This window comes from Serinus canaria, chromosome 7 (genome assembly GCF_022539315.1).
Source record: "Serinus canaria isolate serCan28SL12 chromosome 7, serCan2020, whole genome shotgun sequence".
In the NCBI taxonomy this organism is placed as follows: Eukaryota; Metazoa; Chordata; class Aves; order Passeriformes; family Fringillidae; genus Serinus; species Serinus canaria.
Genome location: NC_066321.1, coordinates 25,702,454 through 25,717,556, shown reverse-complemented (window position 1 = coordinate 25,717,556; position 15,103 = coordinate 25,702,454). Strand labels below are relative to the sequence as shown.

At 42.3% G+C, this 15,103-nt stretch overlaps 2 protein-coding genes across 24 annotated transcripts in view; one reads left to right on the top strand and one right to left on the bottom strand.

The window, feature by feature from the left end:
* Nucleotides 1-398: 398 nt before the first annotated feature.
* Nucleotides 399-8,478, bottom strand: WDR12 (WD repeat domain 12). Its single transcript, XM_050976837.1, has 13 exons — nucleotides 8,309-8,478; nucleotides 8,133-8,227; nucleotides 7,000-7,094; nucleotides 6,269-6,375; nucleotides 5,335-5,450; nucleotides 4,752-4,906; nucleotides 4,041-4,086; nucleotides 3,762-3,847; nucleotides 3,456-3,596; nucleotides 3,239-3,344; nucleotides 2,181-2,313; nucleotides 1,582-1,654; nucleotides 399-865 (listed from the first exon to the last, which is right to left on the bottom strand). Exons 1-13 carry the CDS (start codon nucleotides 8,347-8,349, stop codon nucleotides 788-790), a joined length of 1,272 nt encoding a protein of 423 aa, XP_050832794.1. The 5' UTR covers nucleotides 8,350-8,478; the 3' UTR covers nucleotides 399-787.
* Nucleotides 8,479-8,521: 43 nt separating this feature from the next.
* CARF (calcium responsive transcription factor) overlaps nucleotides 8,522-15,103 on the top strand; it is a 33,196-nt gene continuing 26,614 nt past the window's right edge. For 20 of the 23 annotated variants that reach the window (XM_050976833.1, XM_030241014.2, XM_018911626.3 and 17 more), the window contains exons 1-3: nucleotides 8,594-8,986; nucleotides 12,250-12,371; nucleotides 13,918-14,187. In XM_050976833.1, coding sequence (XP_050832790.1) covers nucleotides 13,972-14,187 — 216 coding nt within the window. In that variant the 5' untranslated portion in view covers nucleotides 8,594-8,986; nucleotides 12,250-12,371; nucleotides 13,918-13,971. The other 3 variants (XM_050976821.1, XM_050976823.1, XM_050976822.1) reach the window with 3 other exon arrangements.

The window sequence follows — 15,103 nt, the reverse complement described above, 5'->3', positions numbered from 1 at the left end:
AACTATTGCAACTTTTTGCATCTGTTCTTTGTAAGAACAAATTACTTCTACTTCTGCCTTCTCTGTGTGATCCACCACTGTTTGTACGCATCCTTAGGTCCAAGACACATTAGTGGTACTGCAGCACAAGTACTGTGGTGCAAGGCTGATTCTTATAATCTACAACCCTAATTTATGGGCCACTAAAATATGGAATATTTCATCTGCCAATAAATCTGTCAAGTTCCTGTATATCATCATATAAATGTATGCTATTTATATTACACACATACCAAGTCTTCATCCTAGAAAGAAGCCTGGTTTTTTAATTAAGGACTAAATCATAAGAACTGCCAACAGCCAGACTGAGAGGAGAGCTGAAATCTCATTTTTATCTGAAATGACACACTAAACCAATGAACTGTTGATAAAAGCTTTATTTTTTTTTTCCAGCATAAAGCAGGTAAACTCAAAAAATAATTTAGTCATTGAGTAGTTTTTCTGTAAGTATCAGTGAACAGTATTCTTCTTATTAAAAGGGCTATACAAATAGTAATTTAAAAGATGTTAATTCAAAGCCATCCAAAAGGGAGGAAATGACCTTTGCTTTGTTTCACATGAATCCCATTTGGGCTTTTCTATTTTTCTGTGACAAATCTGGATATAGGTTACCAATAAAAAATCAGGAACAGCTCTCTGAGCAACAAACTCCTCCTTTCTTCAGAAGCTGGTTGTGTGGAGATGCTAAAAGAGAGCAACTGCTGCAAAAATCTTTGTTTTTTAAAAAAAGTCTTCTGGCTGTTGACCTTCATGCCCCAACATCAGAGGCTGTAGCTGGGTATCTGTAGCAATACAGTTTGTTGTCTGCTCCTCCACTGAGTAACAACTGATGAGAGAAGGAAACTGTGATTATTATCAGAACTAAGCAAAATAAGTACACAGAAGTTAAGGACTCAATTTTTCTTTCCTTTATAAAAAGCAGTAGTGAATAATGAACTGTTAATGCATGACTAAATCCCAGAATCAGAGCGCTGAAGCAGCTTTGTCTCTTACTCTCTTCTTAAAATTAGAAGTGAAACTTTGTGTAGGAAAGCTGCTAAAGCTTTTCCTGACTTTTACAGTGAACAGGAGCCACACTGAGAAATTTGAACACTCACAGAATGAGGGTTTTTGGTAATTTTAAATATGTGTGTACCACTGCAGCAGCAGAACAGCTTGCTCTAGAGCATTATACAGTTTCCCCTTCTGCATGTGCTGACTGACACACCCCAGCTTTACTTCATGCTTTAGTCCCCATGGCAGAAGGCTGCATGTGCTGTCTGAGTATGGTGCAGTGCTGTTCTCATCTCTCCTTGTCTGGAATATCACTACAGTGCTCAGTTCAAGCCACAGAACTACTGCTCCCACCCTTCCCCTTTGCAGAGTGTGGGGACATGTTGCAGTGCCTGGGACATCACCACCCAAACATCAAACACAGCACAGCTACAGCTGCCTGTTCTCTTCTAGCTTGAAGCATAAGGAGGTAACAGCCCATGATTGCCCCCAGCTCTGTTCCTCAACACCATGCATATCAATCAAGTAACTTGCTCTTCAGAGTCTTACCCCTGCTTCTGTCCAGTCCACACACAAAACCTTGTCTTCATGAGCAGCCAAGTCATACAGAGGAGCTTTGCAACTGGTAAAAAACAGGTTTGAAGTTATGTGAGCAACCTCAGACAACAACTGGTCCCAGGGAGAAAAACTATCCCAATGCTACCAAACAGATGCTACCAAGCAGTTATAAACACCTTGAGAGAGTACAGACATTGACCATCTGTGATGTTTCCTCTGCTTTCCCCAGAGCCAGTCACATCAGTATTATCCTCTCCTACATCCCCAAAGAGGCAAGCAGCAACATTTTTCATCTGCTTGCAAACAACTTGGAGACTGAAATTCAATGACTTGTTGTGAAGAATTTATTACAGCTTCCTTCTTCCATGTGTAGATGCTGCTCCACAGCATATGCTTTCCAGCACCGTGGAAAACTACAAGCATTTTTCTCCCTTTTATTACATGGTTGTCTTCCAAAACCTGGAGGGTTTTCACAAATGCCCCAGGTGTTTCCACTGAATGTCTCAGACTGCTTTTGCTATTTTGTGAAGAGTAGGTCACCCTGTAAGCTTACATGCCTTTGCACAGCAACAAACACAGGTTTGTTTTACCTCCTTGTGTCCCAAAGTTTCACAATGTTGTCCAGAGAACCAGAGATCAGCTGGTGCTCGTGGGTAGGTGACCACTTCACAGATGTCACCCAGCCTGTGTGAGAAGTCAGAGACAGGAGAACCAAGGAGCCATCTGAATGGAGAGAGGAAAAAACACAGACATCACCAGATGCTGAAACCAGCACTTGGAAGATGTATACAAAATCCAGTGCAATTGCAGTTCAAGTTAAGTGTTAAGTGAACTCTAAATATTAAAGTGAACAAAAAGGTAAGCCACACAAGTTTTGGGGCAGAAATAAACACAAAGAAACAAACCAAACACAAAAGAAACCAACCTGAAACCCCTCAAAATGTATTTTCTTGTCACTAAACCTCCTTTCCAAAGATTTTTTTTTTTAAACCAACCAAAAAAATTTTATTAACAACATGTAATCTGCTAGTGAACTTTGGATTAGATTTACAGAAGCCAAACAAGTAAATGCTATTTACTATTTGTGGCCTTCCAGTACCTGAAGAGAGCCTACAAAAAGAGATGTGTTCAAGGCCAGGCTGCGTGGGGCTCTAACCAACCTGCTCTGGTGGAAAGAGTCCCTGCCCAGGGCAGGAGCATTGGAACTAGGTGATCTTTAAGGTCCTTTCCAACACAGACCATTCTATGAAATGTGCCTATGAAAATAAATCTGATAGGCTCAGTCATAATATCTGTAATTCCATCTGTTTACAAAATATGGTACCATGTCCAAGTGACTACTGTTTCACTTTAATGGTTATCAGACCAGCCTCAGTCTGAACCTTAGAATAAAAAATCCATTCTGCAACTGCACAGTTGAACATTCATTAGTAAGTTTAAAAAAAAAGAATAATTTTTAAATTAGGTAAGACATTAAAGCAAGTCTTGCACCGGAATACAGAAAATAGATGTGAGCTTTGTATTTAAGAAAAGCCCCCAAGTGGCTGGTTTCAAGCAGAGGGACCAGAAAAGTTTGTGAGATGTCTCTTGACAGGACAAAGTTCTGATTCTGAAGAACATCTTTGAGACCATGCATGTTGAAGCTCACCTTTGCTGCGAGGATCCCATAGCCTGATATGTCTGTCGGTGCTCCCCGATGCAAGACGGCGACACAGGGGTGAGTAGGAGACAGAATTAAACACTTTGTTTCCTGTCTGTCAGGAAAGAAAATAGTAACTAAGACAGGAGCTACTATTTTACACAGCTTTTTCTTCTTCTCTGAGCTGGACTCAGCTGAACCTACAGCCAGAGTATAATGATCTCACCAAAGTTGACTTGAGATCTCCAGTCTCAGCATCCCAGAGTTTAATGGTGTGGTCCCATGATGCACTGCAAATTTCTTCAGCATCTGACCACAGCACAGAGGAGACGGCTTCTGTGTGGCCAGAGAGGGTTGCCAGGGGAGTCTAGAATTTATGGGGACAGATTTGAGTAAGTTAACAAACAAATAAAAGAGTCTGATTATCCTGAGACATACCAGCCGTTTTAAAGTCACCTTTAGCAAAGTGAAATTATTTGTTGTGGCTACACTTCTAAAGAAAAATCCTGGACAAACCCAGAGCTCATCTTACCCTTGTTAGTCCAAGCTGTTCTGTTTTCTGTTTTTTCCGTGGTCTGTTAGCTGCTTCTTCCATTTCATCCTCTTCATCTGTAGGTACTGGGACAGAAGACAGGCAGACTTGAGCCACAGATTTTTGAATTTCATCTCCATGTAAGCAATTAAGCAAATCCCCATATTTATGGTGCCTACAGCCATCATGCAGCTGATAACAAGATCTGAAACCGTGTAGTTAACCAAACCAGTAACTCAGCACAAGGATGTGTACAAACCTTACAAACTTACATCTTACCTGCAGACCAGATCTTTAACATCTTATCCCAGGAGCCACTGCAGAACTGTATGAACAGAAACATTTTGTTAAATGTTGATCCAGATAGAGCTTGGAAGAGAGATCTGCTTGAAAAATGGGTTTTAACACAAAAATAACAGTGCTGGGCTCCTAAAAGCCCCCCCCCACCCCGCCATGAATGTTTGGCATACATCAAATTATTCTTTTTACTTCCTTTGTAGGAAAAATATCTACAAAACACCTATTTCCTTCAGCACCAAAAAGTTTGACTTTAAACTGTCTGATATTGAGTCAAGCTGGGAGCAATGAGTCCACCTTTGGTGGGAGTGCTCATAACTGTTGAATTCCTGGGTGAAGGGAAAGAACCTCTTTACCACCTGCTTTTTCCAAGAACTCTGGAACTTTTTTTCCCACCAAAACCAACACAAAAATTTAGGTCAAATTTGGAAATAGTTAATTCTAATGCATTTTAAGTAAAATACACTTTAAATTTTAAGTTGTTTTCTAAACTAAATGATTTTGTGATTCTACAGCTTAGCACTGATGTAGCTCTCCTAATTCTCATAACCACCACTTATAACAAGACTGGAAAATTATCACTGTGTCATAAAATCATGATGATGAATAGCCACGCAAGGACAAAACCAGGATGTTTGAGGTACAGGCTGCTAAATCCCAAACCACAAAGGTTTCTCTCCAGAAGTCACTCACTTTGGTTCTTGTACAATCAACAGCCACGGACTCGACACTGCCAGCGTGGCCCCTGCAGCAGTGAAGAGCTTTCACTTTGTTTTTCTCCACGTTCCACTCCCAGAGCAGGACAGTTTGGTCCATGGAAGCACTGAGTAACAGGCACGATAAACTATCTGAGGAAGAAAAAAGTTACACTCATGCCCAACTCAGCTTCCTAAGTCTTTATAAATAATTATTCTGATCCTAGAAGAAATAGCAGACAGACAGAAACTTACACATGCTTCAGTTTACATCACATTTCCCTGCAAGTACAGTTACTATAACTATAAATACACCAGTATTTGCTAATGGAGGCTGCAGGGTGGATAGACAACAACCATCCTAAAGTAACTATACAGTAACTATTACTTAATAGTTACTTAAAGTAACTATTCATTATTGTCAAAGGACTATTTTCTGCACAACATGACTTAATTTCTTACACCACTGACAGAGACTGAAATAACTACATGTAGACAATTAAATATTCATAGTTTAGGAATGCTAACATTTCTCCCCCAGTAAATCAAACTACCACTATTTCCCTGCTATATGTACTGACCTTGCTTCACCCACGCCACATCCTTCACTACTTCTGTGTGCCCAGCTATTGTGGTGATGGGTTTTCCTTCCACAGACCAGATCCGAGCAGTCTGGTCGTAGCAGCCAGTTAATATCCTACAGGGGACAGCATTGGAAACATCTTTGTCTTTAGGACCAACAAATGTTTTTATGAAATAAAACCTCAACCAGAAACTTGGCACAACTATTAGCAGAGTAACTGGTTTAAAAGAATTAGCTTGAAAGAGGAAAAAATATCTTTTTGCTACAGAGCAAAGCTTCATTAAAGCCTTGCAACTGGGAGGCCAAGAGTACAGGCTAGAAAGACAAGCAGTTCTGCATGTTCTGCTTGATGGGACTTAAGATCCCTTATATAATTTACATAATTCAAAACTCATTTTGTTAGTTTTAGTATGTTGCCAGAGGTTCTCAAAGTATTTTCAAATCTTTATTTAATATATGAACACTACCAAGCTCATTGGCAAATAAATGTGAAAATTCAGTAGAAAAAGGCAATTATGCCTCTGGCTTTTTTTTCTGTAAAATCTCTGCAGAAAGGAATGCTATTCTGTTTGTAGCTGATGGGTGTCATGTTGGAAGTCAAGGGTTTAAGCAAAAAAGAGTAATGAGGAAGACCTGTTTTCCTTTAAGAAAAAGAATACTAAACAGCATTTGTTCATTTGTATAAACAATATCTCAAGTTCAGTGTCTCTAGCTGTTTTCTACCTGTGTTAAAGTCACTGTTGTGACAGCATAACAACTGAACTGCTTATAAAAGCAAGTAGCTGACTGACCTGTCACGTTAAAAAAAATAATGCAAAGAGGGGAAAAAAACCCCACCCAAGGGATTATTAAAGAGAAAATACCACTCTATTTGATACCAGGGAGGAACATGAATAAGCAAGACAAAACTTAGAACTGGCTTAGTGTGGTACCATTCTTCAGTGGCTTGAACAGAACTGATCCAGTCATCGTGGAAGATGCATTCTTCTGGCTGAGGGGCCATGTACTTCTCCACATACTCTATTTCCACCACTTCTTCCTGAGCTCACAGACAACATATTATTTAGGGATGTAGCACGGTTTTGGGTTTTTTAATCACCAACAGTAAAATTTAACTGGAGTGCAGCACAAATATATTTATTGAGCAAAGGTCGTGGTATCCAAGTCCTTCACCACATCAGTAAAGCAAAAGTATTCAGAAAAAAAGTGTGAATTACATTGCCTTCCATCTTTTTATCAAATTACTATTAATAGCAAGCTGGAAGCAAAAGCAAGTGATTTCAGTCTTCTTACATTCCTCTTCTTCAATATTTAGTCATACAAAACTGGTGTCTAAAACACTGCAACATAGAATAATATTAAACATCCCCATGATCCCCCACCATCAGAGACAAAAATGTATTAATGATGAACTGAATAAGAGAATTTCCTCTTTGAACTCTACACAGACAACAGATTGGATAACATTCCTTGCACTGCTCTGTCTCTAGTCTCTAATCACTGCAGTTCATAATGGATTTAAAAATACAGGGAATTCTCACAGGAAAGAAATGAAACTGAGCAAGGAAATCTACCCAGCCAAGAGCATAATATCTAGATCAGATTGAAATAAACTGGCTGAATATGTTCTACTGTCCAAGGAGAGACACTGAGTATGACTTACTGTGGAAATGTTTTCCATTTCCATGTGTGTGAGCAGTGGCAATCGCAAGAACTGGCCATTGATAAGGAAGTCAAATTCCACATACTTGTGATCCGCTGAAACAAATGGGGAAAAATCAATGGTCAGGTGTCACTGTTTATTTGATACCATCAAGAATGGCCTAATTTCATGAATGGTTCAGGAAATGGAGCCAGGAAGAGTTTAAAAAAGACCCAAACATAAACAACCCCCAAAACAAATGATAACAAGAACAAAACCCCCAACCAATTAGTTTCTTCTCCCAGTTTTAAGTGGGCAGCCCATTACTTCCACAGGATTATTTAAGAGGAAGGAAAATTTGCTGTTGGTGTTCAAAGAGTTGTTTGCCTCTTATTGTATTTTCTCTGTAACTCTGTGTAATCAAACCCCAGCAGTGCTTCCTGACTGTTCTTTAGGGATCTTGCCACTTGTTACCACCAGCCAGAGCCCTGTATTTGTGCCAGCAGTAGGAAAATCCTAAGAACTTTTGGTTCGTGTTTCTCCCTTTGTAATGGCACAAATGACAAAGGCTCTTCATTTTGGCAGAAGCACGGCACTGTGGACCAGTTTTCTGTTCAAGATTGTTTGCAATGTCATGGGTTGAAAGCAACTTGCAAAAGGTTCAAGAAGCAGGGTATAATAGCGCTGACCACCAGCTTCTTATAGAAAATGGGATTTTCCAACAACATCAGACATGTGTCTCTCCCAGATCAGCTTTCAAGTCAGTCGGCCCATTTCAGCACCGACAGAATAGCTGAGGTTTTCTTAAAGCCTGTTATAAAAACGAAACTTCTGGTTTCATTAGTTCTGGTTTTGGGCAACATTTCCATTCCCATCTGCTGTGGCAGCCTGGCCTGTGCGGCCGGGCACACAGCATTCCATTGGTCCATTTCTCCTGGGAATGCCCAGCAGCGCCGGTACCCGCAGCGCTTCAGATCAAGTTCCAGGAGCGCCTCACCGTAGGCAGCCAGGCCAAAGCGGCGGGGCAGGACCGGCTCGGGCTGTCGTCGTTCCCCGGGCCCGCGGGTGCCGCCCGGCTGTGACAGCCCGCTCGGGACCGGGCCCGGCCTGGAGAACGCCGGGCTCCGAGGGGCCGCCCCGGCCGCGGGACCTACCGTGCGCCGCCGCCAGCAGCTTGTTGATGAGGTGGCTGAGGTCGGTGGTCTCGGAGGTGGCGGGCACCGAGAAGGGCACATCCTCCACGGCGAACCTGCGGGCACAGCGCTCCGTTACCGCCTCTGCGTCACCCGCTCCCGAACCCACCCCCGGCCCGGGAGGGGAGGCCGCTCACCTGCGGTTCTCGGTGCGGAACCGCGCCGTGAGCTGCGCCATGGCCGCCGCTGTCGCCGACGCCGGCACCGACCACGTGTGGCGGCGCGCCCCGGCCGAGCCCCCCGCGGGACCGCGCGCCGCCCGCGTGCCGCGCGCCCGCCGCGCTCCCGAGAGGCCGCGCGCCGCCGCTTTCCCGGCGCACCCCGCGCGCCCCCGCCCCGCTCCGCGCTGAGGGCGGGCGCGCGTGCGCGGAGCGGCGGCGCGCATGGCGGCGGGGCTGCGGGAGGCGAGCCCAGGTGGAGTAACGCGGCTCCGGCATCTCCTCACGGGCCGCCGCGACGGGGCCCCGGCCGGTGTTTCCCGCCGCCCCCGACGCGGGGCTGTGGCGCTGAGGGGTGCGACGGGTGCGGGCTGAGGCGCCCTCCGCTCTCCTCAGGGCTGGGGCGCGGGGGGCGCGTCCCGGGGTCCCTGGCAGGTGCGGGAGCGGCTCCCGGGGCCGGTCCTGAGCGCGGCCGGCCGCGCTGCCGGGCCGTGCCCGGGCGGGGCAGTGCCCCGTGTGCCGGCCGGGGTCGCTGGAGCGGTGGTCTCTGCTTGGAGTCGCTCGGGTTGTGTTTCTCTGCATGTCAAGCGACACACCCACAATAAACTGCCTACTAGAAGTAATAAACCCAACGCGCGGTGGACTTAAAAAGAAGCTGTAAGTGAGTTTGGTGCTCTGGGAGAAGGCTGCTTGTGTGAGACTGGCTGTGTGCTTGCGCTGTTTGTAAAAATGTTTCCTCCACCTTTTTGACAGTCCTTCGTGGCCTCTGGGGAGCAGCTGGGGTTTCCCTGAGCGGTGACTCGGTTTTGGAGCGGGCGGTGTTGGGTGTTTGCTGTTTCCTGAGGCTCTGAAATCTCATCTGTTTCTTAAACATACTTGACAGATCTAACGTTGTTGGTCAGCGAAATTGACGCAGGTGCATTTTCCAGTTATTGGCATTGTCTACCAAAAACTGACTTGAGAAACGTTTTAAGTGTCAGTCCTCAGAACTTTTCTGTATTCTTAACAGCATCTGCCTTCTCTTCCGTAGTAGAGATAATGCTAAATCTCAAACCTGGTACAAATTGACAAAGCTAATTGTAACTCCTTTACTGGGGAATATCACGATGCCCTGATTTCCTCCCTGATATGTTTTACTGTAATTCATACCCTTGTGAATTTGTGCCACTGTGAATGGTTGTAGGGAAATGCCCTCAGAGGGAGCTTGTTCAGACAGCAAGTTTTGATTGCTGTAAGCTATGCAGTTATCTGAAGTCTTCTTATAAAACCTCTACAACATCTTGCGGAAAACTCAAAAGAGTTTGATGTTGAAGCGTTCAATTGTATGTATTTTCTGTTAAATATAATCAACACCCTGCATACAGTGCTCATGATGGTTATCATGTTTGCTTGTGTTAGCAGTTTCTGTCGCTGCTTGCTGTCTTTGTAGAGGTGAACCAGGAACAACAATAGCCATAGATTTCCCTTTACTTGAGAAAAGGGTGAAGGACATAGACCTGTGGCATTAAAATACACTAACCCATGTGTTGGAAATGGCCTTGGAATGCTGAACTCGGGAAGCAGCCTATAAAGTGGTGGGGGTAGAGTTGTGCTGAGGCTAAAGCTGAGGCACAGAGAACTGCCTGCGTGCTTTGAGGATACAGCTCTTGTTCCTACTGTACACTAACATTAAACTTCCACATTTCTCCTTCAGCCAGCTGTTAAATGTGTGATACCCTGGTGTTACAGTGGGAATTTTTGTGTTGCTCACTTAATGTGTAGGAAGAGATACTTACATGTTATTTACACGTTCCTGACAAAATATCCGTACACTTACGTATACATAAATATACAGGATTTAACTATCCTGTTGGGGGAATTGGTCAGCAATATTTATACAACCATAAGATCTATTAACTGTGCCTGCATTTGTACACCTCTGTAGAAGCATATTTCTTTAAGAAAAAAAATATTAATCTCTGTGGTTGCACACAAGCACTTAGGTTAACAAAACCTGGGTGGTTAAACCATGAAGCTGATTTTCCAAGTGATGTGTGTGCCAGTGGTTTGCCTGGGTTACAACAGTGATTAGACAAAATCATGAGGCAAAATTGTACCATGGGGATTATTTTAAACACAAATATAAAACTTGAGGTATTTCTGGGCTGCTTATGAAAGGAAGCTGGATAAATATGACTGTGTATTTACCTTACTGCTGGATTTTTTTCCCTGAGCTTTGTTATTAACTATTGTTAGATACAGGATGTTGGGCTGCTGGGGTCATTGGTCTGTCCCGATAGAGCTGTCCTTGTGCTCTGTTGTTGGGTTCCAGCATGCTCAGAGTCTGTGTTATCAGTATCTGGAACAAACTCAGTTTATCTCAAAGAACGAAATGTGCTGCTTTTGCAAAACTGTGTCTCTTCTTTACATCTTTGAACTTAGAGGAAATGGTTGAGTGATAATGAAATCTAGTTTTCTGGGTCTTTTTTTTTTTTTTTCTGTTTGCTGCTATGATGCTTCAGACATTTAACTGAAACATCTTATAATTGTTCTCAGATCCAAAGTTCAAAAATATTTGGTAAACATGAGGTAACTTCATTTGGAACTTGGTCTGGAGTGTCATCACTTGAAAATTGAGTGGAAAAATAAATCTGCTTTAGATTAAAGTATTAATATATTGAGCATATGAGCTGCTTAACTTCTCAATGTTGTTTGTATCAGCAGGATGCTTTATTCAGCTTCAAAAGCCAAGGAGATGTGGATTTACTTTGCCTTTGTGTCCTTTATACTTTGCAAAGCAGAATAAATCTGTGCTTTAAGAGTTGTACAGTTCTTTTGAAGTTACTCTCTAGCCTGTTACAGTCTCCTTGCAAAAGCTGTAAGCAGTTGAAATACCACAGCCAAGAAGGTCCATCTTGAGGAATTTACTTGCGTGGTGTGGTGAAGAAGATACAGCTGGTAGGAGTCATGTGCTAATATAATGCAGCCTGTCTTTAAAATTAAATACTGAAGGGAAAAATCGTGACCACCCTTCCCCCTCCTTCACCCCAAACTACAGGAGTTGAGTTTTCTTCTATTCAGTTGAGTGTGTTGTGTGTGCAGTCTTATATATGTAAACTCTTGTTAGGTAGGGGCCAAGTTAATTGTGATTTTGTCCTGCTGCTTGTGAATGTTTGGGGTTGTCGCTGCTTTAAAGAGTGTGCTGTGTGCATGAGAGCATTGTCCTGTGGATGTGGCAATTCACTGTTCAATATTATCTGTCTCTTTGAAGGTTTGTAATAGGCAGCTGAGTATCTTGAAGCTTCCTTTGGGATAGGAGGTAGATCTCTGAACTGCTGGGAACTCTGTCTTTTTGTCATTCACCACGTGATTAATGCCAAATTTGTTTACATATCTGATGGTTTTTTCTGCCCAAAGCATACCACTGTAGACTAACAATAGTAATTTTATTTCTTTTATATGCTGTCTTATAAGCCTTTAAAACAAATTGATTTACTTCAAGATGTCTGCATGACAGAGTTGCATAATGCAAATTCTGTCTGGTGATGATGGAAGAAGGTGACTAATGTATTTATAAAGCGCTGCTGGCATGTGCTTAAATATCAAGCGTTCTCTGGATGTGTGTGGTTGTTAGTTCAGTGCTTTTGGACATATTCAGATGAAAATTGTGGGAGGGCGTATGTGTGTTTTCTATCTGTGTATGCAATGACAAATCAAGCAAATTGTCTCGTATAAAAGGCTAAGCTGTACTCCTGGAGCAACACACTGGAATTTTTCTGCAGTGAGTAATAATGTGATAAGGAGGCAAGGATTTCTTGAGAACTTTGCTGTTATTTTGCAAAAGCATTAGAACTTGTAGCACTAAATTTGTAAGACCTGAAGACAACACCTGTGGCAATCTCCTGGCAGAAGGCTAAAATGAACTTTTATAACCTTTTCAGGTCACCTTGTAATGGAAGAGAGCGGAGCTGACCATGATATTGCTATGGAAGGATCTAAGGATTTGTTCATAGGCAGCTGTAACGGTACAGGAGAGTCAGAAACAAATGATCAGATTTTTCAGGTGAGGTATGAATGCTTTCTCCTTGTAGATGCTTCCTTCACATCCACTCTGATGAGGTTAAAATATGCTATTTCATCAGTGCAGCTCCAGAAAAGCTCTGGAGCTTTTCTTCTCTCTTGTCTTTAGAGTAATACATTGTGTCTTTTAGGAATGTGCATCCTTCACTTGGATTCCTGTGCCATTCAGTTTTGAACTGATGAATATCCAGATGTTACATGTATTGACAGCCTTCAGTGATTATGTCCTGCTATGGTGCTGAAGAAATGCATGTTTTATTTTGTTAGCCCTTTAAAAAAATGCTTTTTGACATGCATTGGAGTAGGAGAGATTCAGAGCAGGTGAAAATGAGGTGGCATTGCTTAGTGACCAAATGTGACAAATCAAGAGTTTGGGGACCCAGGACACCTGTGTATGTATTGAGGGAGAGGAGTCTTTCAGGTTTTTTTTATCAGGTATTGCCAGATCTTCTTATTTGGGGAGATTTCTGTGCATGAATCCTCCTCTGCAGCATGTTTTTCTGACATAAAATGTCATTCAGGCAGTGATTTACTTGTGTGCTTATGGTCTGCACAATGTCTTTAACACAACAGGTGCCACTTGTTTGGTGCTGCTTTTCTGGTATAGTTCACCATAGACAGTTTCAGCACAGAGGATTTATACCTGCAGAATTTTTGATGGGGTTATTTAAATAAAATCTGGCTTTAGATAAAATTTAGAAACATTTTTCCTCATTCTTTGATTTGTAGTGTATTAATTTTTGTTGAAAAAAACATGAGAGTTGTTTGTGCAGTTGCTGCAAGAGATAGAACAGATTGCAGCCCTTCTTGCATTGGCCAGATGATATCTTGACTTTTTATTGTGCATATGTACTGCCTATTTTCCCATTATTTTTACATGCTTAATATTTGTGTTGCCAGAGTTTCAACAAGACAAGTATTTGTGCCTATGCTCTTAAATTTAATGAAAATGGTGTGTACTCTAAGACTTCAGTTCTGCAAACTTGATGAAGATGCACTCTGTTTTTTTAAGATTTTGAAACTCTGATTTTTGACCTAAAGCTAGACAATTCTTGGCCTTGAATTAGAGGTTCTGTTGCTTGTATTTCTTCTGTGGTAAAGAATTTTTAAAATTTAGAGATTTTTTTTCTTCATAGCTAAATGCATGTATGGAAAGGCCAATTGGAAGAGTATCTAGGATTTCTTCTAAAATCAAATCAAGTTGGTGAATATTGTACAGTTTTGTTTTTGGTATGTTTTCTCAGTTTCTGGGGAGACTTGAGGTGTTTAAAGTGATACATGGTTTTGGGGAGCAGATTTTGAGCAAAAGGGATTTAATTTTGTCTTAGTAAAGAGACTTTGTTCTAGAAAGCAGGAATATGAATTATTTTCAGCATGGAAATAGAAAACAAAAGTAGAACTGCTAGTGTTAGCCTCTTGATCCAGAAGGACAAGAGCTCCTCTGAGTATACAGCATAGCACACTGGTTTTAAATGTCCTTTTCTCTTTCTTGTTTTCTCTTTTCTTTTTTTTTTTTTTTCCCTTCTTAGAAGTTGCTGCAGCTCCAAGTACATTTTACTGTTTTTCCTCTGTGAAAGCAACTAATGTGCATGGATTCCAGGGATCTCTTGTTTGGCCAGAGCGACTCTCCCCCAGCCCTGCCCATCACAGTCCCCCTCTCGGGCAGTCCTCCGGCATCGGCTGTGCCGGCGCGGCCGCCCCAGCCACGGCCCCACTCTGCCGAGGAATTCCAGCTGGCAGAGCAGCCCAGGCAGCCCCTGTGCGAGCTGCAGTCCCTGGGAGGGCCCAGCGCACCCATGGTGAGTGTGTCTGCAGACAGGCCTGGAGCTGCGTTCACAGATGAGGGAGCTCTTTGAAGAACTCTCTTACTGGTGGTTTGTTGTAGCAACAGCTGATTCAGACTTTAGATCTAGCAACAAGGTGGAACTTTTCAGTGGTATAGTTCATGCTCCAGTTGCCCTTCTTCAGGTAGGCAAATCCTGTCTGCAGCCATTACTAATTTTAAACTGATGTCTTTGTCAGTATCGAGCCTGGGTGCTGCAGTGTGATAAGATCTTGTATTCTACTGCTGCTGCTTTCTCTACATCCTCTGGATAAATCTCTGATTTTTGGGGGGAATCAGAACATTAGCAGTAAGCTAAGTCATTATGTAGCACCTTTCCCCAGCACTCAATTAATTTTCTTAAAATGTTGCTTTGTTGTAAAAAAGGTAACTCTCACCCAGAGTCCTGTGTAATTATGTCCTGTGTGAATATACCATAAGGAGCTGTTAAAGTTTTTCAGAATCCCAGGTGATTTAATTTGTATTGTTCTTTAAGCCCTGGAGCTTTTCTTCTCTCTGCTTTTGCATGAAATGCTGCCCATAGAGGACAGTTTCTTAGAAGTAAAGCTCACAATTTTTATGTTACTATTCGTTCTGCTAGTCCATGAATGGAGTTTCAGCGAATCCAACTATGAATGGCTTTCAGGTGTTTGTGTGTAATAATAGAGTTGTTGTCAGTTTCAAATAAATGTGTAATTCATTGTAGAATCAGGTAAAATACTGGGGGTTTTTTCTTTCTTTTTTTTCTTTAATTAAAGGCCTGTTTTAAAGTGGGAAAATAATTTTAAGAAATTGACAACAAAGAGACAGCATGGCTGGGTTAGATTATTACCAGAACAGTAAATATACAGGTCCCAGCTCTAAGCAAAATATTTCCTGTTCTGGTAATAATC